Genomic DNA, 17,170 nt, shown 5'->3' with positions numbered 1-17,170 from the left:
CCCCAACAATATTGAGACATTTGTGTCCTGCAACATTGTGAGGGCACCTCTAAGTAGATGTGTACATAGAATTCAAATCTTGAGTTGTTGGTAATTAGTGTCGGGGATTTAATTTTAAGTCACTCATTGATCTAGTTGTAATTAATTAACACCACCTCTGTCTTACAAAAGGACTGCATGGTGCAAAAGTCCCTCCATTGTTTCTTGTTTGTTAATTATGTCTTTTTGTCTTTCAGGCGTGCACTGTGATTGAGAGTGTGGCTGGAGCCAGTAAGGAGGTGGACTCGGGGCCTTCGCAACCGCAGGGTGACCACACTCCTTCTCACCCAGTGACCTCAGAGCCAGAGAAAGCTGACCGAGTTGAACGCCCACTTTCCAGTGAGTAGAGCTCTCCCAAAGGCCAGATCACAGTCAACACTGTTGCGATGCTTTTAGGCTGTTGTCTTGTACATGTCATTTTTACTCTCCTCTGTCTCTATCTTCTTGTTTTATTTATTTCTTATTACATCTGTTTGAGTCGCCGTGGCTTAAAAAAACTGCTGTTTATAGGAAGGGTGTGACTTCAGTTAAACACACAGTTAAATAGGCCTACCCACGTTTCATTAACACAGTTGCCACAACTGAACATACAGTGGTAAATGCTTCGGTTTACCCTTCATTATTCGACTACTAAGAATAAGTCATACCCCCTGAACATCTCTACGCTTAGCAGTCATCTTATCTCTGCCTCCTTCTTCCTGTTCGAGCCGTCCTCCTGACCCCGCTGTGTGGCAACACAGGAAGAAGTGAGACCCCCGCGGTGAATGAGATGAGGTCTGAGGCGGCTCTAACGCTTACATCGAAGAGTGACAAGAAATTCTTTTGAGTTCTTCCTCTCAGGCGTGTGCTGTCATGTCTTTTCGCAGCACATCCTGTTGTATCTCTTCAACCACACACCTCCACCACCATTGTATTGTATCTATATATACCTACAATAGCTTTCACCCTCTCACTGAAACTGATTAACTCTTTCTTTTCCATCTTTTGTGATCCAACTGTCAACTTACACATGTTGCTGTGTAAGACCAGAGGCGATGATAACGATTTCCCTGAGGTTTGTTTTGCAAATGTGCAGGAGATTTGGTCTCTTTACCTCCTTTGAATGCATTGTTTAAGAGCAGCTGCTTTTAAATAGCAACAATGCAAATCAAGCTAACTCAACCTGTCCACAAAAGGTGCACATCCCTATGCTGACATTTGTCAATTCAAAGACAAGTTCACATATCTACACACGATATCTCTTTTTAGAGACTTTTGTTGTTGGTTTGAGCAGTGGATTATGGGCTTTGTGGTCATTTTACTGCATCTACTTCATAATCAGCATTGGGAGGGTTACACATTACTAGCTAGCTACCCTGTTAAACATGTGATAAGTGAGTATAACTATTTTAATTCCTAAATCAAAGTCATAATTTGATTACTTTATATGGCTTTATTGATAGAACAGCTGAAGATATGAAAGGAAACAGGATGAGAGAGAAGGGGAGTGAAACGCAGCACAGAGCCCCAGGCCGGGCCTCGAACCCGGGGCCGCTACAGCGAGGACAAAGCCTCTGAACATGGGACACCCGCTCTACCAACTGAGCTAAACGGCACCCCAATTTGATTACTTTTTAAGTGCAAATGTTTTAAACTGGGCAAAAAAGCTTAAATATGTAGACGACTACACAAACAAAGCCAAAATATGGAGCTAAATTCTCTTGAACACACATAAATAACAATTAAAGTGACTAATCAAAATCAGTGCGATCAACAAGAGAGCCTATCCGAAAAAAAATCGCAAAAAATTTGATCACATGTTGTCCAATAAATGTAGCCAGTTTAAACATATACAGCTCCTTGTAAGGACACGGTCACATGTGCACAAATTTGGGGTGTGACCATCGCCTGCCATGGTCACACCGTTGAGCTCCAGGCGAGGTGAAGAAGTGAATTAGCTCACATGATTCACTCATTACGTGAAGGTGTGACCGCGCCCAAAGCCCTCCTCCCCTAGGCCAAAGATGTACTTGCTTTTATCAACGTGTTTGGGTACGTATCCTGCGAAACGATTAAGACAGTCGTTGGGATGCCGCTGAAGCAGTGGATGCTGGCGATAAAGTGAGGACGAGAGATGAGGTGGAAGAAGTCATGATGAAGCAGGCACGGACACACACAAAAAAAGTGACATATGCGTGTGCATGTGTGTGAGCATGCCCCGAGGGAGGCCATCACTACAGTGGGTTTTGGAGCTCAGTGCGTTTATGTGGAAAGTGCTGCTGTCTCCTCTTATCAGTGTAGCCGGACTGCCTTTTCACGGGGTATCTCTTCCTGCTCTCCCTCTCTTCTTTCACCCAAACGTTTACACTTACAAACACAGAAGTTTTGTAAATGTAATTTTCTTAACTCTCCACCCTTCGTCTTATTTTTTTTTTCACTTTCTCTCCTCCCTCTCTGTCTTTCTCTTTCTTTCTCACTGCTCCCGCCTGCTCAGGCCTCTTTCTTTCTTTTCTCTAAGGCTATTTCTGTTTAGCCGCGAGGGCCCCCATGTCGTTTACAGAAACTCATCTCAAGCTCTCTTTCCATCTGAACCCACACACACACACACACACAGGCAAACACACACACACACACACACACACACGCACACGCACACACACACACACACACACAGGCACACTAGCTCAACCACAACACAGTTGAAGACACTTGGTTAAACAGTCATGACAAAGAGGGCCACCACACATCCACAGACACACACACACACACACACGCAGAGGACTGAATTTTCCTCCCAGTGGTCGAGTGCGGGTTGAGAACAGGGTTTTCATGAGTTATTTAAGTGCTCTCCATCATGCGTGTTGTGCTGCGGCTCACACTGACAGGACACGGCCCATTTCCTTCGCTTGGGCAAGAAACGTGACATAAGACACGCTTGAGGTTTTCACACAGAATAGAGAAGAGAGGTGCATGATCAGTCATGATCTTAAGACTGTTGGGTTTAAATAATTAAACAAGCTCCTTTGCAACAGCTAGAAAAAAGCCTAAAGGGAAAGGCTGATGATTTGAGACGGTTGATGCTACACATTAATGGTCACGGCTCTAATTTCAGCGTTTTGCTTTGACCAGTGGTGTGCAGAGAGAGGGAGACAGTGTGTCGCACCTGGGTGTTTCAGATCAAAAATGTTTAAAAAAAAATGGACACAAGTGCACCCTCATTTTTCGTGTTTCAAATGTCCCAACAATATTGCGGGCCTATCAGACAGGAAACAGACTTGGAGCAAGGAGGATGTGACATGTGGGCTAACCACAATGTGCTTCAGGCCCACGGACCTGTGAACACTTCACGTACATCAGCAGTTGCTCGGTTTTAAAACAACCACACAGTCAATACATCACTGTTAGTGGCGGAGGAACAAGGTAAACCTACCTGCTGTAGTGTCGGCACAGATATCAGATGGAGGGAGCAACACACTGGACTAATATAAATGGCAGAATACATGGTGAGGAAATTTGTACCATCATGCTCTTCTGTTCCAGCATCTTTAACTCTTACCTCTGAATTTAGTCGTTTTTTTTAACCTTTATTCTGTTCCTCTCAGCAAATATGTTTAAAATATGCATGTTAATGTTTGTGTGCATACTGTATGCATCTTGGAATTACACATGCTGGTGATGCGATTGTCACGAGATAAGCTGTGAGTGTGTTTTGATTGCAACGGCGCAGCTGGACTTGGCAGACTTGGCAGTCTTGTGCGCTTGGCTGCTGGCCAGTTCAATACAATCACAATCACCCACCGTGGGAGCGTGGAGCACCATTGAAGATGGGGCGTGGGTACTGGTTGGGGCACAGAGGGGGGTAATTCACAGTATCTGGCAACCCACATTTGTGCGGGAGGAAGAATCGATGTCTGAGCTGTTGCTTCAACCGCCTTGGTTAACGTTTCGCATTAAGGGGTTTGCATGGAGAACGCAGCAGTCGGGTCCAATCCACAAAGAGCACACACACTGTACACACACACATGTGAGGGCGGCTACAGCTGCCCATCCTTGTATCTCATGTCCGGAGAAGAGAGCAGCCGGTGGAGGGATGAGAGTAGCGATGCGAGGAGAAAATAGAGCTGAGGGACGAGGGAGGTGTGGATGGAAGGTATGGGGAGGATGGTGAATGGAGAGACGACAGGGGATGTGTTTGGAGAGAGAGATCAGAGGGTGACAGGGGAGGCATGGAGAGGAATGCCACTGCTTGCCCCCTCCTCTCCTTCTCTTTTCTTCTTTTCTTTTGTCCCCCTCAGTAGGGATGACAGGAGGGTGGGCTAACTTCGAATGACAGCGACAAGCTTGCCACCGCTCCCATGAAGCACAGCAGATGGAAGTGTGTGTGTGTGTGTGTGTGTGTGTGTGTGTGTGTGTGTGTGTGTGTGTGTGTGTGTGTGTGTGTGTGTGTGTGTGTGTGTGTGTGTGATTAAAATGCCACTGGAGACCAGCGTATACTGAGTCTCTTGGCAGCGCCACGCTTGGCAGAGCGCCACCTCACTGCCCTCTTTTTCCAGCCCAGCAGAGTGGGCGTTGAGGTGTGTGTGTGTGTATGTGTGTGTGTGTGTGTTAAGTGAGGGGAGGCAGCCTCGACAAACAAATATTAATTCACAGTGTTCCCGTTGTCTTTTCCATTATATCTTTTCTTCATGGGGTGAGCGAGCTGGATGGCCTGTGTGGCCGTTTTTTCATCCGTCTATTTGAGTAATTCAGTAATGTAATGATCACAGGATTTTTTGAGAAACAGAGCTCTGTTCTGCAGTGTGGCGCCAGTCCTGGCGGGCATGAGGGGGAATTAGTCAGGAGACAGTGGGTTTGGCACTGCGCCACGGTTATTAGCCACTCACAGGGTGGGCACGGGGTTGTGCCCCGGCTCAATCACTCACTGTGTTTGCATGTGTGTGCTTAATGTGTTTGTTTCTGTGCGTGTGTGTGTTTGTGCATGTCTAGGATTCTCCTCTGATCACACTGACCTTATTGTGCAGTCACTTCTGGTTGATTTGTACCCTTTCCAACACATTCCTCTCCCTCCGAAAGGCTGAGAAACAGTCCGCTAACCCCCTCTCTCTCCCCCATTCACTCACTCTCTCTCATCTTCCCTCTGGATGGGTTTGATTTAGTGACTGTGGTTTTCCATCCAGAGCCTGGGAGCCAGAAAGAGTAGACTTAGGCAGAGACCTATAGATTCACAGCCAGCGGAGCACGTCATTACTTGGCCATAGCTCATCAGCAGATACATCAGCAGGCTGGAGCGCTAATAGATGCGAGCTGTCGCCGTTCAGGAAGTAATAAACCTCTCTTCATTTCATCCCCTTAATTATTTCCTTCTCACGGATTGCATGAGTTGAACTAAATGATGACAGCAAAAAGCCTCTGAGTTATGTTATTATGGCTGCATCATGCAGAATATATGTAAAACACACGTGGATTCCTTTTTTGGTCTTGGAATAAGTTATATTTAGGGTTAGGGTGAGGCCACCCGATGTGAGGTTGAGGCTCAGAGCAGTGAGGTCAGGTTGCAAACATGTTTCAGCAGTAGCCCTGAAAAAAAAGACCACTTAGTGAGAGAGCTCCAGACTCTGACCTTTGACCTCAGTTTCACCAGGAAACAGGTGTTCAAGCAGGATAAAGCCTGACGCGCTGCACACTTGCACAGCTGGCAGCAGGCTGTGTTGTGTGTGTGTGTGTGTGGGTGTGGGTGTGTGTGTATTTTTATTTACAGCACAACAAAAGAACATAGAGATCTATACATGCTTGGGTTAGAGTGAAAATGAGGATGTTTCATTATTTATTTGTCTCTTTTCCTGCTCATGTTTTTCCTCCTCTCTTCTTCCCCTTTCTTTCTCTTGTCTTTACATATCTCCTCCTCTCTGCCTCCCTTTCTGCAACCCCATGACTTCAATTGTCCCTTCCTCCCACCCAGCCTCCCTGTCTCTACCTCCACCCTTTCTCCCTCCTCTCTCTCTCTGCTCCTCTCTCTTTCCCTCCCTCTCTATCTGTCCTCCACTGTCAGGCGACTTGGCCGAGGCTAAGTGCTTTTTGCTGTCTCGCTGCAGGTGGGACTGTAATAAAGCTTGTCAGTGGGAGGCATGGGTCGCACTGTCACATGCTCTTTGCCTCCCCTCTGTTAACTCCCTCCAACCAACCACCACCCTCCCCTCCCCATCCTTTCTAACCCCTCCATTCGCTGCTCTCTTCCAAAGATGCTCTGCTTTTATTCCCCCCCCACCCCTCATTTGTCTGCCTTTTCTTCCCTCATTTCGTCTTGCTTTCACCCGAAACCGTGCTCCTTGACTTGTCTCTCATGTCTCTCTCTCCGGTTTCCTTGCCAACGGCACTTTCAGGAACACGATGAAGAAGAGCAGCAACAGGAGACACCCCTCTCAACATAACCACCACACACAAACACACACACACACCCACACAGACACACACACACACACACACACACACACACACACACAATCCATGTAAATGACTCCAGGTGAGGTTGTATTGTTTGCCCAGCTGCTCCTGCTAACCAGCCTCTCCTGTTCCATAGTAAACCTGCATGGAAATCAGCTTCCTCTACACAAAACAGTTCTCTGTTCCTCCTCGTCTTTTCATCTTTGTGTACAGTGTATGTGCTTGTATGTTTATGTATGTGTTTGCTTGTTACTGCACGTTACACTCAAAGGGCATCTAAAGGTTAAAGCTCGCACACTATTTGCATGCATGTTTTTCAGACTCATTTAAACCCATACTCTTATCCCGGTGTGTGTGTGTGTGTCTGTGTGTGCAGCTCCTAGTAGAAATGGCTCCTACACAGACACAGTATCTTACTTGTTCGAGCCACAGGATGGCAATACTGAGCCCCCTTCTTTAAAGGAATCCTTCTTCTCTTCCTGCAAGCCCACTGTTCATTCACATGCACGCTCACACACACATACATACATTCACATGCACCCTACGCACACACAGAGCCCTCTTTAGTCTGAGTTAGCCCCGGCTTGTGTAAGGTGACAGAGTGCAGTGAATAATTTAGTCATGGCCATGTTAATGGCTGACAGCGAACATGGCCTCTCTACTCTGCTGTTGGCCCATTACTAGAACATTCTGTTTCACTCTCACTCTTTGTTCGTCTCTCTGTCGTCCTCTTTTTTCCCCTACGTTATCCACTTGTGGTGTTCCAGTGACAGTATATCGATGTTAGTTTATGGTGATTACAGATTTATTATTGCTGTCTACACTTTTCTCATAATTGTCTACAATAGAAAATTAAAAATGGATCATGGTAAATATTTAAAGGGTTATCTGAATTTATCATTATGTCAGCACTATTTTCTGGTGGTTGAACATCTTTAAAATGTTAATAACACTGAGGAATAATCACCTTCATCTCCTTTCCTCTTTCACGTCATCCTTTGGCCAGCTTCATGGCCGCAAATATTAATTATCAAAGCAGCAATGTATGTTTACTCATCCCATCCAGTAGCCTCTTTCTAAGCTATTTTAAATCTTTCAACGTCTCTGACCTGATTTTTACTTCTTCGTGGAACCGGTGGTTACCCAAAGCAAAGCAATTATACAGATCTTTTTATTTCGCAAGATGAAATTTTCCTTGTGTGCCACGGGCAGCAAAACCCTATTTTGGTTGGTTAACAGGAAATGTTAACTCACATTAAATCTTATATTTGCACCTCTGGATGTATTTACAGTGGTAATTAGTTACTGGTTCTTCATGTCCTCAATAATATTAATTAAAGGGTAACTCTACCAATTTTATACATTAAAGTGTGTTCACAGGTCTTGGGGAGTACCACTGTATGTAACAGAAGTAGTATAAATCCTTTTGTGGCTCGAGAGGAAGAACAAATTGCCTCCAGTGATGTCACTCATTATCTAGTTGCATTGTGGGTAATGTAGGTCCCCTTTCCCTGGTCTAGCATTGCACTCCCATAACATAGTTGGAGTCATTACAGACCATTCAACAACAAATGATCAGAACTGATACAGCAGAACCAGAGACCGTTTTTATTCCACACATTCTACCTGCTGCCTACATTACCCACAATGCCACTAGAAACTGAGTGGCATCACTGGAGATGATTTAACAAATTACATGCAGCTTCCTCTGGAGCCACAAAAGGCGTTATACTTCTTTTTTTTTTGCGTTGTTACATTGGGTGGCACTTTTATCTTCCTAGCTCAACTTCATGTAACTATATTTTCCTGTTCTCGTATATTTGACTTCCTCTGTGGTCCCCTTCTCTGATTCCCCACCCTGCTGCCCTCCTTCTCTGCATAAACTGTTTCAGCAGATACACAGGAAACACGTGTGTGTGAGTGAGCGAGTGTCTGTATGTGTCTGTCTAGGCCCAGTCAAGCGCTATTAATGTTATGATTGCCCCACTGGGCTTTACTTCTCTCTGAGTGTGTGTGTGTGTGACTTGGGTGAAGAATAATATGACCCTAACGCTAATGCAATCAAGTACACTAAACAAATTATCCTCCCTCCCTCTCCGTCTCTCTTCATTTCGCTATCTCTCTCAATTCATCCATGAGGATGTTACATGTGGCGTACGTGGTTTTCAGCCTGTACAGCCTATGTGTGTTTTCCTACTTCCTGCCTCGCTCAGTTTTTTTCTCTGATACGATCAGTAAGAGTGTGTTTGGGGCAGTTAGGAGCCATGGTGCCTGGCTGCAGCAGCACTGAGGTCTGGCCAGGCTCAGGCAGGCTCAGGGGGGATTGGGAGTGACGTGTCCGGGGTGAAACACCACGTCGTTGGGACTCCCCACCAGCCTTTCTGGCTCCAGCCTGGCTGATAGAGTCCAGCTGGGCGTGGAGAGGAGTCACTCCATCCTTTCTCCTCATCTCCGGAGCATCTGTCTGTCACATCAAAGTGCTCGTCTCCTCATTTCTGCATTTTTTTCCTTTTTTTTTTTACCTCACTGCTTCCTGTTAGCTACTTTCGTCCATTAGTTGCCCTCCATCTCTCTGCTCCACCTCCTCTCCTCTCTTTCCCTCTCCTGCTGCTTTTTCCTTTCTCTGCATATCACACTTACTTTTCCTCCTCCTCCTCCATCTCTCTAACTCGCACAAACACATCCAGAACCCTTGAAGTGGGGTCATGATTGAGGCGTGCTGTTAATTAGCCGGCAGTGGTTGTTGTAGCAAAGCGATGGTAGGGTGTAATTAATTAGGTGGCATGTGCACAGTGGGAGAAAAAGAGGGAGAGGAGGGATGGAGTGGGAGAAAAAATACCGGCTATCAGTCCTCCTTTTATCCTCTGAGCTCAGATGAGTTCCCCTAATGAGAAAAAATGAGATGCTCCCAACCAGGGAAGAAAGCATTTTGTCCTTTACATGTTCTCTCTGCCTCTCCTCTGCTTGTCGTTCTGTCACTGCCTTGTTCTCTTTTCATCTGCCTATCACATCCGGGCTATTGCTCGTGGGGTGCCAGTGAGTTGAAGTCACCAGTCACAGATCTCCCACAGCAGAACGAACACAGCCCCTGGGAGACGTCCAGACACACTCATACGGCGCCGACAGCTTTACCACACAGCGGAGATGGCATACGGCAGACAAGTGCCTGCATTTCTGTGCATTTGTGGGCTTTTACAGATATCTGTGTTTCTAATGGCTGCTGCTCTTACTGTACGAGTAGCGGTGGTTTTGTTGATGAGGAGATGAGGGAGAAAGAGAGCGAGGAAGAGACAGATGGAGAGATTTCAAAAGGCATAGGAAATGTGGGAGGGAGGCAAGAGGTGTACAAACACTCAGAGCTCTATTGATCCTCTCCTCAGCTCAACACTGACTCCTTGACCTCGTTCTGAAGCACCTCTGTGTGTGTGTGTGTGTGTGTGTGTGTGTGTGTGTGTGTGTGTGTTCGTTTCAACAACCATGTCTGTACAGCTGTGAGTTTGTTTGTGTCAAAGGCCTAACCGTTGTGCGATGTATCCGTTTACAATAACCGTAGTGGATCTCAAATGGTGTCAACCTATACCCTTCAAAAGCATCATGCATATTTAGTATTCAAATGTTTTTGATGGGTTTTCAAACATTTGTACACTATACATTATATATTATACAAAAATGCGCGTTCCACCCCCCTGGGAGATTGGTCAACATGCCAAGAGTGGAAAAAAAAAGAGTCAACCAATACCTGAGTAATGGGGCTAATACTGACACTGATTAGGGAGTAAAAAATTCAGATATCAATACATTTGCTGTTTTTGGTTTTCAAACGCTTGTGACATTTAATGGAGGAAGGTTATCTTACAGTTTAAAGGAGACCTTTTATGCTTTTTCGTTTTTTCTTTCCTTCAGTGTTTTATATATGTTCTTGTGCATGTGAAAGATCTTGAAAGTTAAAAAGTTCAAAGTCTGCACCAACAGAATCAGCTCACAGAAAACACTGCTCCCGAAACCCCTCCAGTAGTCCCGCCTTTAATTCTGTGACTTTGTGACATCATACTACGTCACCATGGCACACATTTGCATAATTGTGTCGCAGCACGACATCAGTGCACTGAAACAGTAAAGTTTACTGGGAGAATAATAATTATCGAATCACCCCAAGCATCTTTTCTCATGTTCTGTAACAAATAAAAGTTATCATATCAACACATATAGGACAAAATATATACTGAAACCGTCATATCTCCAATATAACTTGGATATATACTGTATGTATATCATCAGTATAATTCCTGTGTGAATACATACATGACCATCTTGTTTATTCTGTTTCACTGTATTTCAATATTTTCAATAGTGCCTCGCCCTCACACTGCACTCTTCCTGCACTCTAGTAGACAAACAAATGCATGCAGCACCCACCCACAACGTACACATTTAAACGTACACACACACACACACACACACACACTGCTCCCTTCTTAGTGTAAACTGATAGTTTAATGGCTGCCTGTCCTGTGTGACTGCAACTGTCCTAGGTGACAGCTTTATGGATAGTTTGGCAATGTCAGCGGAGACGGACAGCTATTTACGGCCCGGCGTTCGACACTTTTGACCCTGGCAGTTAGCATAAATCCCCTGACGGGATCAGCCGGTGAATAATACACATTGTCGACCCCGCTCGAACGTAAAATCGTCAGATACACACGTACTGTACACAGCAGGTGATCACTCAGTCAGCCACTCAGTCCTTTTTAACCTTGTTAATACTACCGTCCGCACGCAGACATAGCTCACCCGCAAACGTCACACACATGCTGTAGATCTGTATCTCAGTTATTTACGACCCCCTGCCATCACGTTAACAACCGGCACTGGCTTTTCCTCCCTCCGTCTCTCTCTCTCCCCGCCCTCCCCTCCGTCTTTCGTCCCCTTCAACTATCATTTAGCTTTACGAGGTGTCCTAAAAGAAGCCCGAGGTGTGCGCCCCACCCTCCTTCCCCCATTTACGTCGGAGATATTGATATCCTCCATAAGTCAGACGTGCCTCTCTCTGTTACTGAGGAGAAATTGATGACAGAAGGGTGTGACAGGAGGGGAGTGGAGCTGGCAGGGAGTCGCAGGAGTTTGGATGTGTATGCATCGGAGTCTGTGTTTGTGCGAGGCCTCTACAAGTGTGCGCCGCATACAAACAGACTTATTAAGGGAATGAGAGGAGTCAGTTTGGCGAGGCGGCAGGTTAAGCAAAGGAGGAGACGGCTAATGGAGAAAAAACTGGGTGAGAGACAGCGATCAGGACAGATAGGGAGGAAGAGGAGGAGGGAGGGAGGCAGATCTGTTTCTTTCTTTATGAGCTTTCCCTCTGTGTATGATACTGTTGCTATAAACAAGAGGTCAGCTGAAGAGTGGCTGTTTTATAAGGTCCATCTCTCAGAGTGAGCCTATCAAAAAGCCTGTGAAATCCTGATCAGCCTCAGCGTGTATTTGTGTTTGCTCGCGTGGTTGTGTTTCCCATCAGAGCCTTTAGCAACCATCTGTCTTGTACTCTAACAGGAGGATCAGAACCGAGCCATCATTGCATTGTGTATCACGCTGTATGAGTTAGCCTGACTATGTGTATGTCGCAGCAGATGCTACAGTACAACCTGTGTCGGCTGCTGAGACGTAACAACAACGTAGCATTCTTACTATCACAAAAACACACCTGGTCACTGTTCATCAGAGAGATTATGCTTACATCGCTGTGTGTTTTTGTGCACACCGCATTAGCATACAGTAGGGAGGAGATGAGAGTAGGCTCACATCACCTTCATCATGTGATGGGCCCAAGGTTGAGTCATGCTAACTTGCTCAGCACACCAGAATTTAGTTTCCTCAGATGTGGCTAAATGGTGTGATTAGTAAACTTGTTTACTGTGTGGGTTTTCTTTTTTGTATATTTATCTGCCTGCTTGTGCGTGTATGTGTGTATGTGTGTTTGTGCGCTCTGACTGCTGATGTTTTTTTTTTTTTTCCTTGCTTTTCCACTGGGGATAAAGAAAAGGTTTGTTTGATTAATTAATGCTGTTAGACATGAATGCAAATGATCAAAGGAGCAAATTTGCATTTTGTGTTTAATTATTCATGAGCTGCGATTGCTCATGAATTAGGACACCTGTGAGGGCTCTCTCCTCTCAAGCTCAGACACTCACTCATGCACACACACACACACACAGACTATCCTGGGATGTGACCTGGTGTGTTTAACCAGACCTGCTCGTCACCCCTGTCTGTGTGCACTGCTGTGCACAGGGATGCAGGTCACTGCAGGTTCATGTCGGTATTATTAGGTTATGCTGGCTGGGGTTCAAACGTTCTGATTAGGTTATCGCGTAGTGCTAAAGCTCAGACTGTCACCCTGACTGTATGATTCATCTCCATGGAGACAAGAGAAAAGCTCTGATCTAATTACCCACACTGCTGCCATCTCAGACAGACTTGAGGAGAGGGCTGGGTGGCGTGAATAAGGCGAGAGGAGCAAGCGAGGAAGATGAGGCGAAGAGGTGGCACATGGAGTTCGTGAAAAGAGTGATTCGAGTGCAAAAAAAAGTGTGCTGTTAACAATAGGACAAAAGCAGGTATTATTTGTCGTCCTTCTTCCTCCTCTTCATCGTCTCTCCCCTCATCATCAGCAGCATCTAACTGCTGCACAAATGGGCCCTTGTTGCCATGGATATGAGCAATGGTTCTCCCGTTCTGCTCGATGGGGCTCGGTGATAAATGGCGGGATGTGGAGGAAGTTAATAATTTATCCCGGGGAGGGAGCGACCGTTCTGGGGAGCGTTACCTAGCATAATGGGTTAAGTGCAGCGATTGCTGCGTGCCGAGCAATAGACTCTCAGGAGGTGATATAAAAAATGAATAAAGGCTGAGTGGAGCCTGCTGGGAAGGAATTGTCAAGGGACTGTGTTGGTGTGTGTGTGTGTGTGTGTGTGTGTGGGGTGGGGTTGGTGTTGTGTTTTGGGAAGGAGGCTTTGTCATTTCTTGAAGTCGTAGGATTGTCAGGTAAAGAACAGTAGAGACTTAATAGAGCTTCCTCCAGGCTTTCAATAAAGATCTCCTCCCACTCTACTTTTACTAGAAATGAAAAACAGCTCAATATGCTTCGGGCTTTGATGTGTGACAGCAGCGGTGACGGATGAAGCTGCAGCAGAACAGAGGTACAGGGCCTCGCTGTGTATACTGCGCTGTCATTATCAATGACTCATTGACACTCATGTATGCAAAGAAAGAAATACATGCACAGACCTTTTCTATTCCTCATTATCTGGCAGTACATGTTTATTTTTATATAACATGTATATGTGCTGCTTTCTTCCTTGTTTTCATCCTTTATGCTCGCTGTCGAATGTGTGCTATATTATGATTATGTGAGGGGGTACACAGGGTAGGCCCACACATCCAACAGCATTAAAGCACCTGCTTCATGTCTTCTTAGCAATTTATGAGGTGCCACACTCTCTCTTCCCTCCATCCTGCACCACCCTCCTCCCCGATCCTCCCTCTTTTAGCCCTGCTATCTCTCAGATCTTACATTCAGAGGCTGATGGTGCGTGCCCGGGGTTACGGAGGGGTCACCATATTGTGTTAATCCCAGAGAACATATCAGATCAGCCTGATTTCATTATTGTCCCTCTGATACCCCATATGCGGGGGCTCAAAGCTACTTAGAATGATCCTCTCCTAGTGATGGGAGAGAAGAAGCTGTTCTGCAGTCTGTTATCTGCGGCGGAGCCGGAGTCTATTGTGTTGGACACTCTGCTGCGTCGCTGGAGTGGATTTCGGAGCGTAACAGGCTGGTGTTAAAACATAGCAGAGCCTCGCATCTTATCCTCGCATCGCCTCCCACCGATTATTTGATGGGTTTTTCAACGCTCACGTCTGGTTTGAGTGGTGTAGTTTGAGTTTATGCTCTTTAGGTGTGTGTGTGTGAATGCATTATCGTGTGTGTGCACCCAGTGGAAAATATGACTTGTGGTTTCTTTTCATTTCTTCTCCATTTTGTTTGGAGTGTCGGTGTTTTGCGGGAGCCTTTTCTCTCTGCCTCCTTGTGGCTGATAAGTGATGCAGATAGCTGTGATGGATAATATTGCCTGATACACGAACACACGCACTCTCTCCTCTCCCCCTAATTGTGTATTTGTGTCCGTCCTTAATGTGGATTCTCAAAACAGAAGGCCCAGCAGTGACGACAGACATCTGACGGAGGGAGGTAGGGAGGGAGGGAGATGATAAAGGAAGATAGGAAGGAAAGAAAGAGTCTATGATTATTCTCCACAGGTGAAATAAAATAACACCGCCTGGAGTTCAGTAATCACAACGTTCAAGTAAACATCAGAAGGAGAAGGGAGGAACATGTTGAATCGTAATTTCGATGGTGTTTGTTTTTCAAGAACACTTGTAGTTTTTGAAGTCTCCACTCCGAAATGACAGACGAACATCACCCAGGTAGAATACAAGTTGGACTACAGACAGAGCAGCCATTTACAGACTTGTTAAAGCAAGAAGCTGCTGCTCTTTTCCTCCTCTCCCCTCTCCTGTTGTCCACTTACTCGTGTCGTTATCTTTTTTTATGAGCTCTCATTGTTGCCGCCGCACAGCGGGGTTGGATGGATGTTACGAGGAGAGCTGTAACCGGGTCAGGTGTGTACTGTACGCCGCACAGAAATCACCCATATTTAAGTATGCACGCACACTCCTCCTGACACCTCTACACACACAGCCCAGGGTTGGTGTCAGAGCCCCGCAGGCACCCAACTTTTGTGTGCCACCCTGACTGACAGCTTCATCAAACCCCCACCCTGTTGTACACATATGTGGACACATTACGTGCGCACTGATACCCACACACTCATATACACATGTACAGACTCATGGCCCCCCCAGGTTGCCTTTGTTCCCGGCATCTGTTTCCCTCGGTGATTAATTGCAATTAGCGAGAGGTTTGAAGGCCTGTGGAAGAACACAGCAAGAGGAAAAACATCAAGATTAATGAGGGGAGGCATTCATCAGAGAGAGAAAGAGAGAGAGTAAGAGATGGAGGGAGAAGAGTCAGAGAGGGAGAGAGAGGAAAAGATGGAGGGAGAAGAGAGAGTGAGAGGGGGAGGGGAGGATAGAGGGATGACACGGTAAGAAGGGAGGGGTGCGGAGAGCAGGAGGTAGGAGGTGGAGTAGGGGGGGGTGCTCAGATGTTAATGACGTAGGAGATGGGGAGAGCGGAGGAGCGTGACATAAAGCAAAAGAGGGAGAGCGAGAGCTGCACATAGAGAGAGGAAAGAGAGAGCCAGTTGTCAAAGCTCAGGCCACAGAGCGACACCACAGGGGACTGATTAAATATGGAAATTATAATTGCTAATTGACCTTTATTAATCAGAGCAGTAGGGGGGGATGTATTGAATTTTTGTGTCTCTTCACTCACTGTGTGTGCGCGTGTGCATCCGTGTGTGAGATTGTGTGTGTATAAGCATGTGTGTGTGCGCGCGCGCGTGTGTGTGAACTTGACTGTGTTTGTGTATGTGTGGCTGTTTGATCTCCTCATGCAGCTCTCTCTTGTCTCAAAGAGCTCTCTCATGTTTAAACACAGCATAATGGGAGAAGCAGCTAGAATAACACACACACACGCAGAGTGCACACACACGCACGCACGCACACACACACACACACACACACACACACCAACTGGGTGGTAATGAGAGTGTGAGTATATTATGGCGAGCTAAATAGGGTCACTGTGGAACCTCACTCTTTGGGCTGCCAGATGTGCAATCATGAATGCATGCATGCACTCTCATCCTCATGCACACAAGCAAGTCATCTCATTTCTTCATCGCTCTCCTCCTTCCTCCCTTTCTCTCCTCCCGACACTTTGATGTCTTCATGCTTATTATTACATTTTGGAGGGAAAAAAAACACCCTGACACCCTGTTTCATTCTGCATCAGAAGCATGTAGACAGGATCTCTCCGCCTCGCCCGGCTCCATATGGATTTATATCCTCTTGTTATCAATACACACCCACATCCATAATCACACACACACATGCGGATGTCAGTCTTGTTGCCAGATCACACAGATTTGATTAGAGACTCCCTAAATTCATTAACCCAATGTGATTTCGCCAGCCGTCATTAGAGCCACATGTAAACTGGTCTGTAGTGGTTTGATTTGGTTTCAGCTCGTCGAAAGCATCAGATTCATCCTGCATGAGCTCTGCAGATCTTAATCACTTTTAACCAATCGCTACCCAAGAGATCCATTCATCACTACCCTACTATTCATGCAAAGACACATTTTTCCCTGTAAACACAGTCTTCTACTGTTGGCCACTGGGAGCACTTAAAGTTGAGGGAGGTGCCTTCCTAAACGGGGCCTTGGCAGCAGAAAAAAAAGAGTTGTGTGTGTGCTTGTCTTGCACATTCAAGATTTTCATTGCTGTTCTGAGGATTTAGAGGAAAACAACTCACTCTCACCTATGAATCTACAGTATGTCGCCACTTACTTTTCCTCAGCTCCGAGGGCATCTGCTGAGGCCGAGTGTCATGTCTGATCCCCGAGAGACAGACAGGGGAGGACTCCTCCCCTCTTAGCCCTGGCTCTCTAATCCTGTTAGCTCAGCTCAGGATCAGACTGCCATGACTGGTCTTCTACCACACACACACACACACACACACACACACACA

General features: G+C 46.1%; 1 protein-coding gene across 2 annotated transcripts in view; it reads left to right on the top strand.

The window, feature by feature from the left end:
• Nucleotides 1–17,170, top strand: part of gse1b (Gse1 coiled-coil protein b) — a 177,551-nt gene that overhangs the window by 56,007 nt on the left and 104,374 nt on the right. For both annotated transcript variants that reach the window (XM_073464265.1, XM_073464264.1), the window contains exon 2: nt 237–378. In XM_073464265.1, the coding sequence (XP_073320366.1) occupies nt 237–378 (142 nt within the window). The remainder of the gene's footprint in view (nt 1–236; nt 379–17,170) is intronic.

Source organism: Pagrus major, chromosome 4 (genome assembly GCF_040436345.1).
Source record: "Pagrus major chromosome 4, Pma_NU_1.0".
Classification (NCBI taxonomy): Eukaryota; Metazoa; Chordata; class Actinopteri; order Spariformes; family Sparidae; genus Pagrus; species Pagrus major.
The sequence above is the reverse complement of the archived record's forward strand: the minus strand, read 5'-3'. Positions and strand labels throughout refer to the sequence as shown.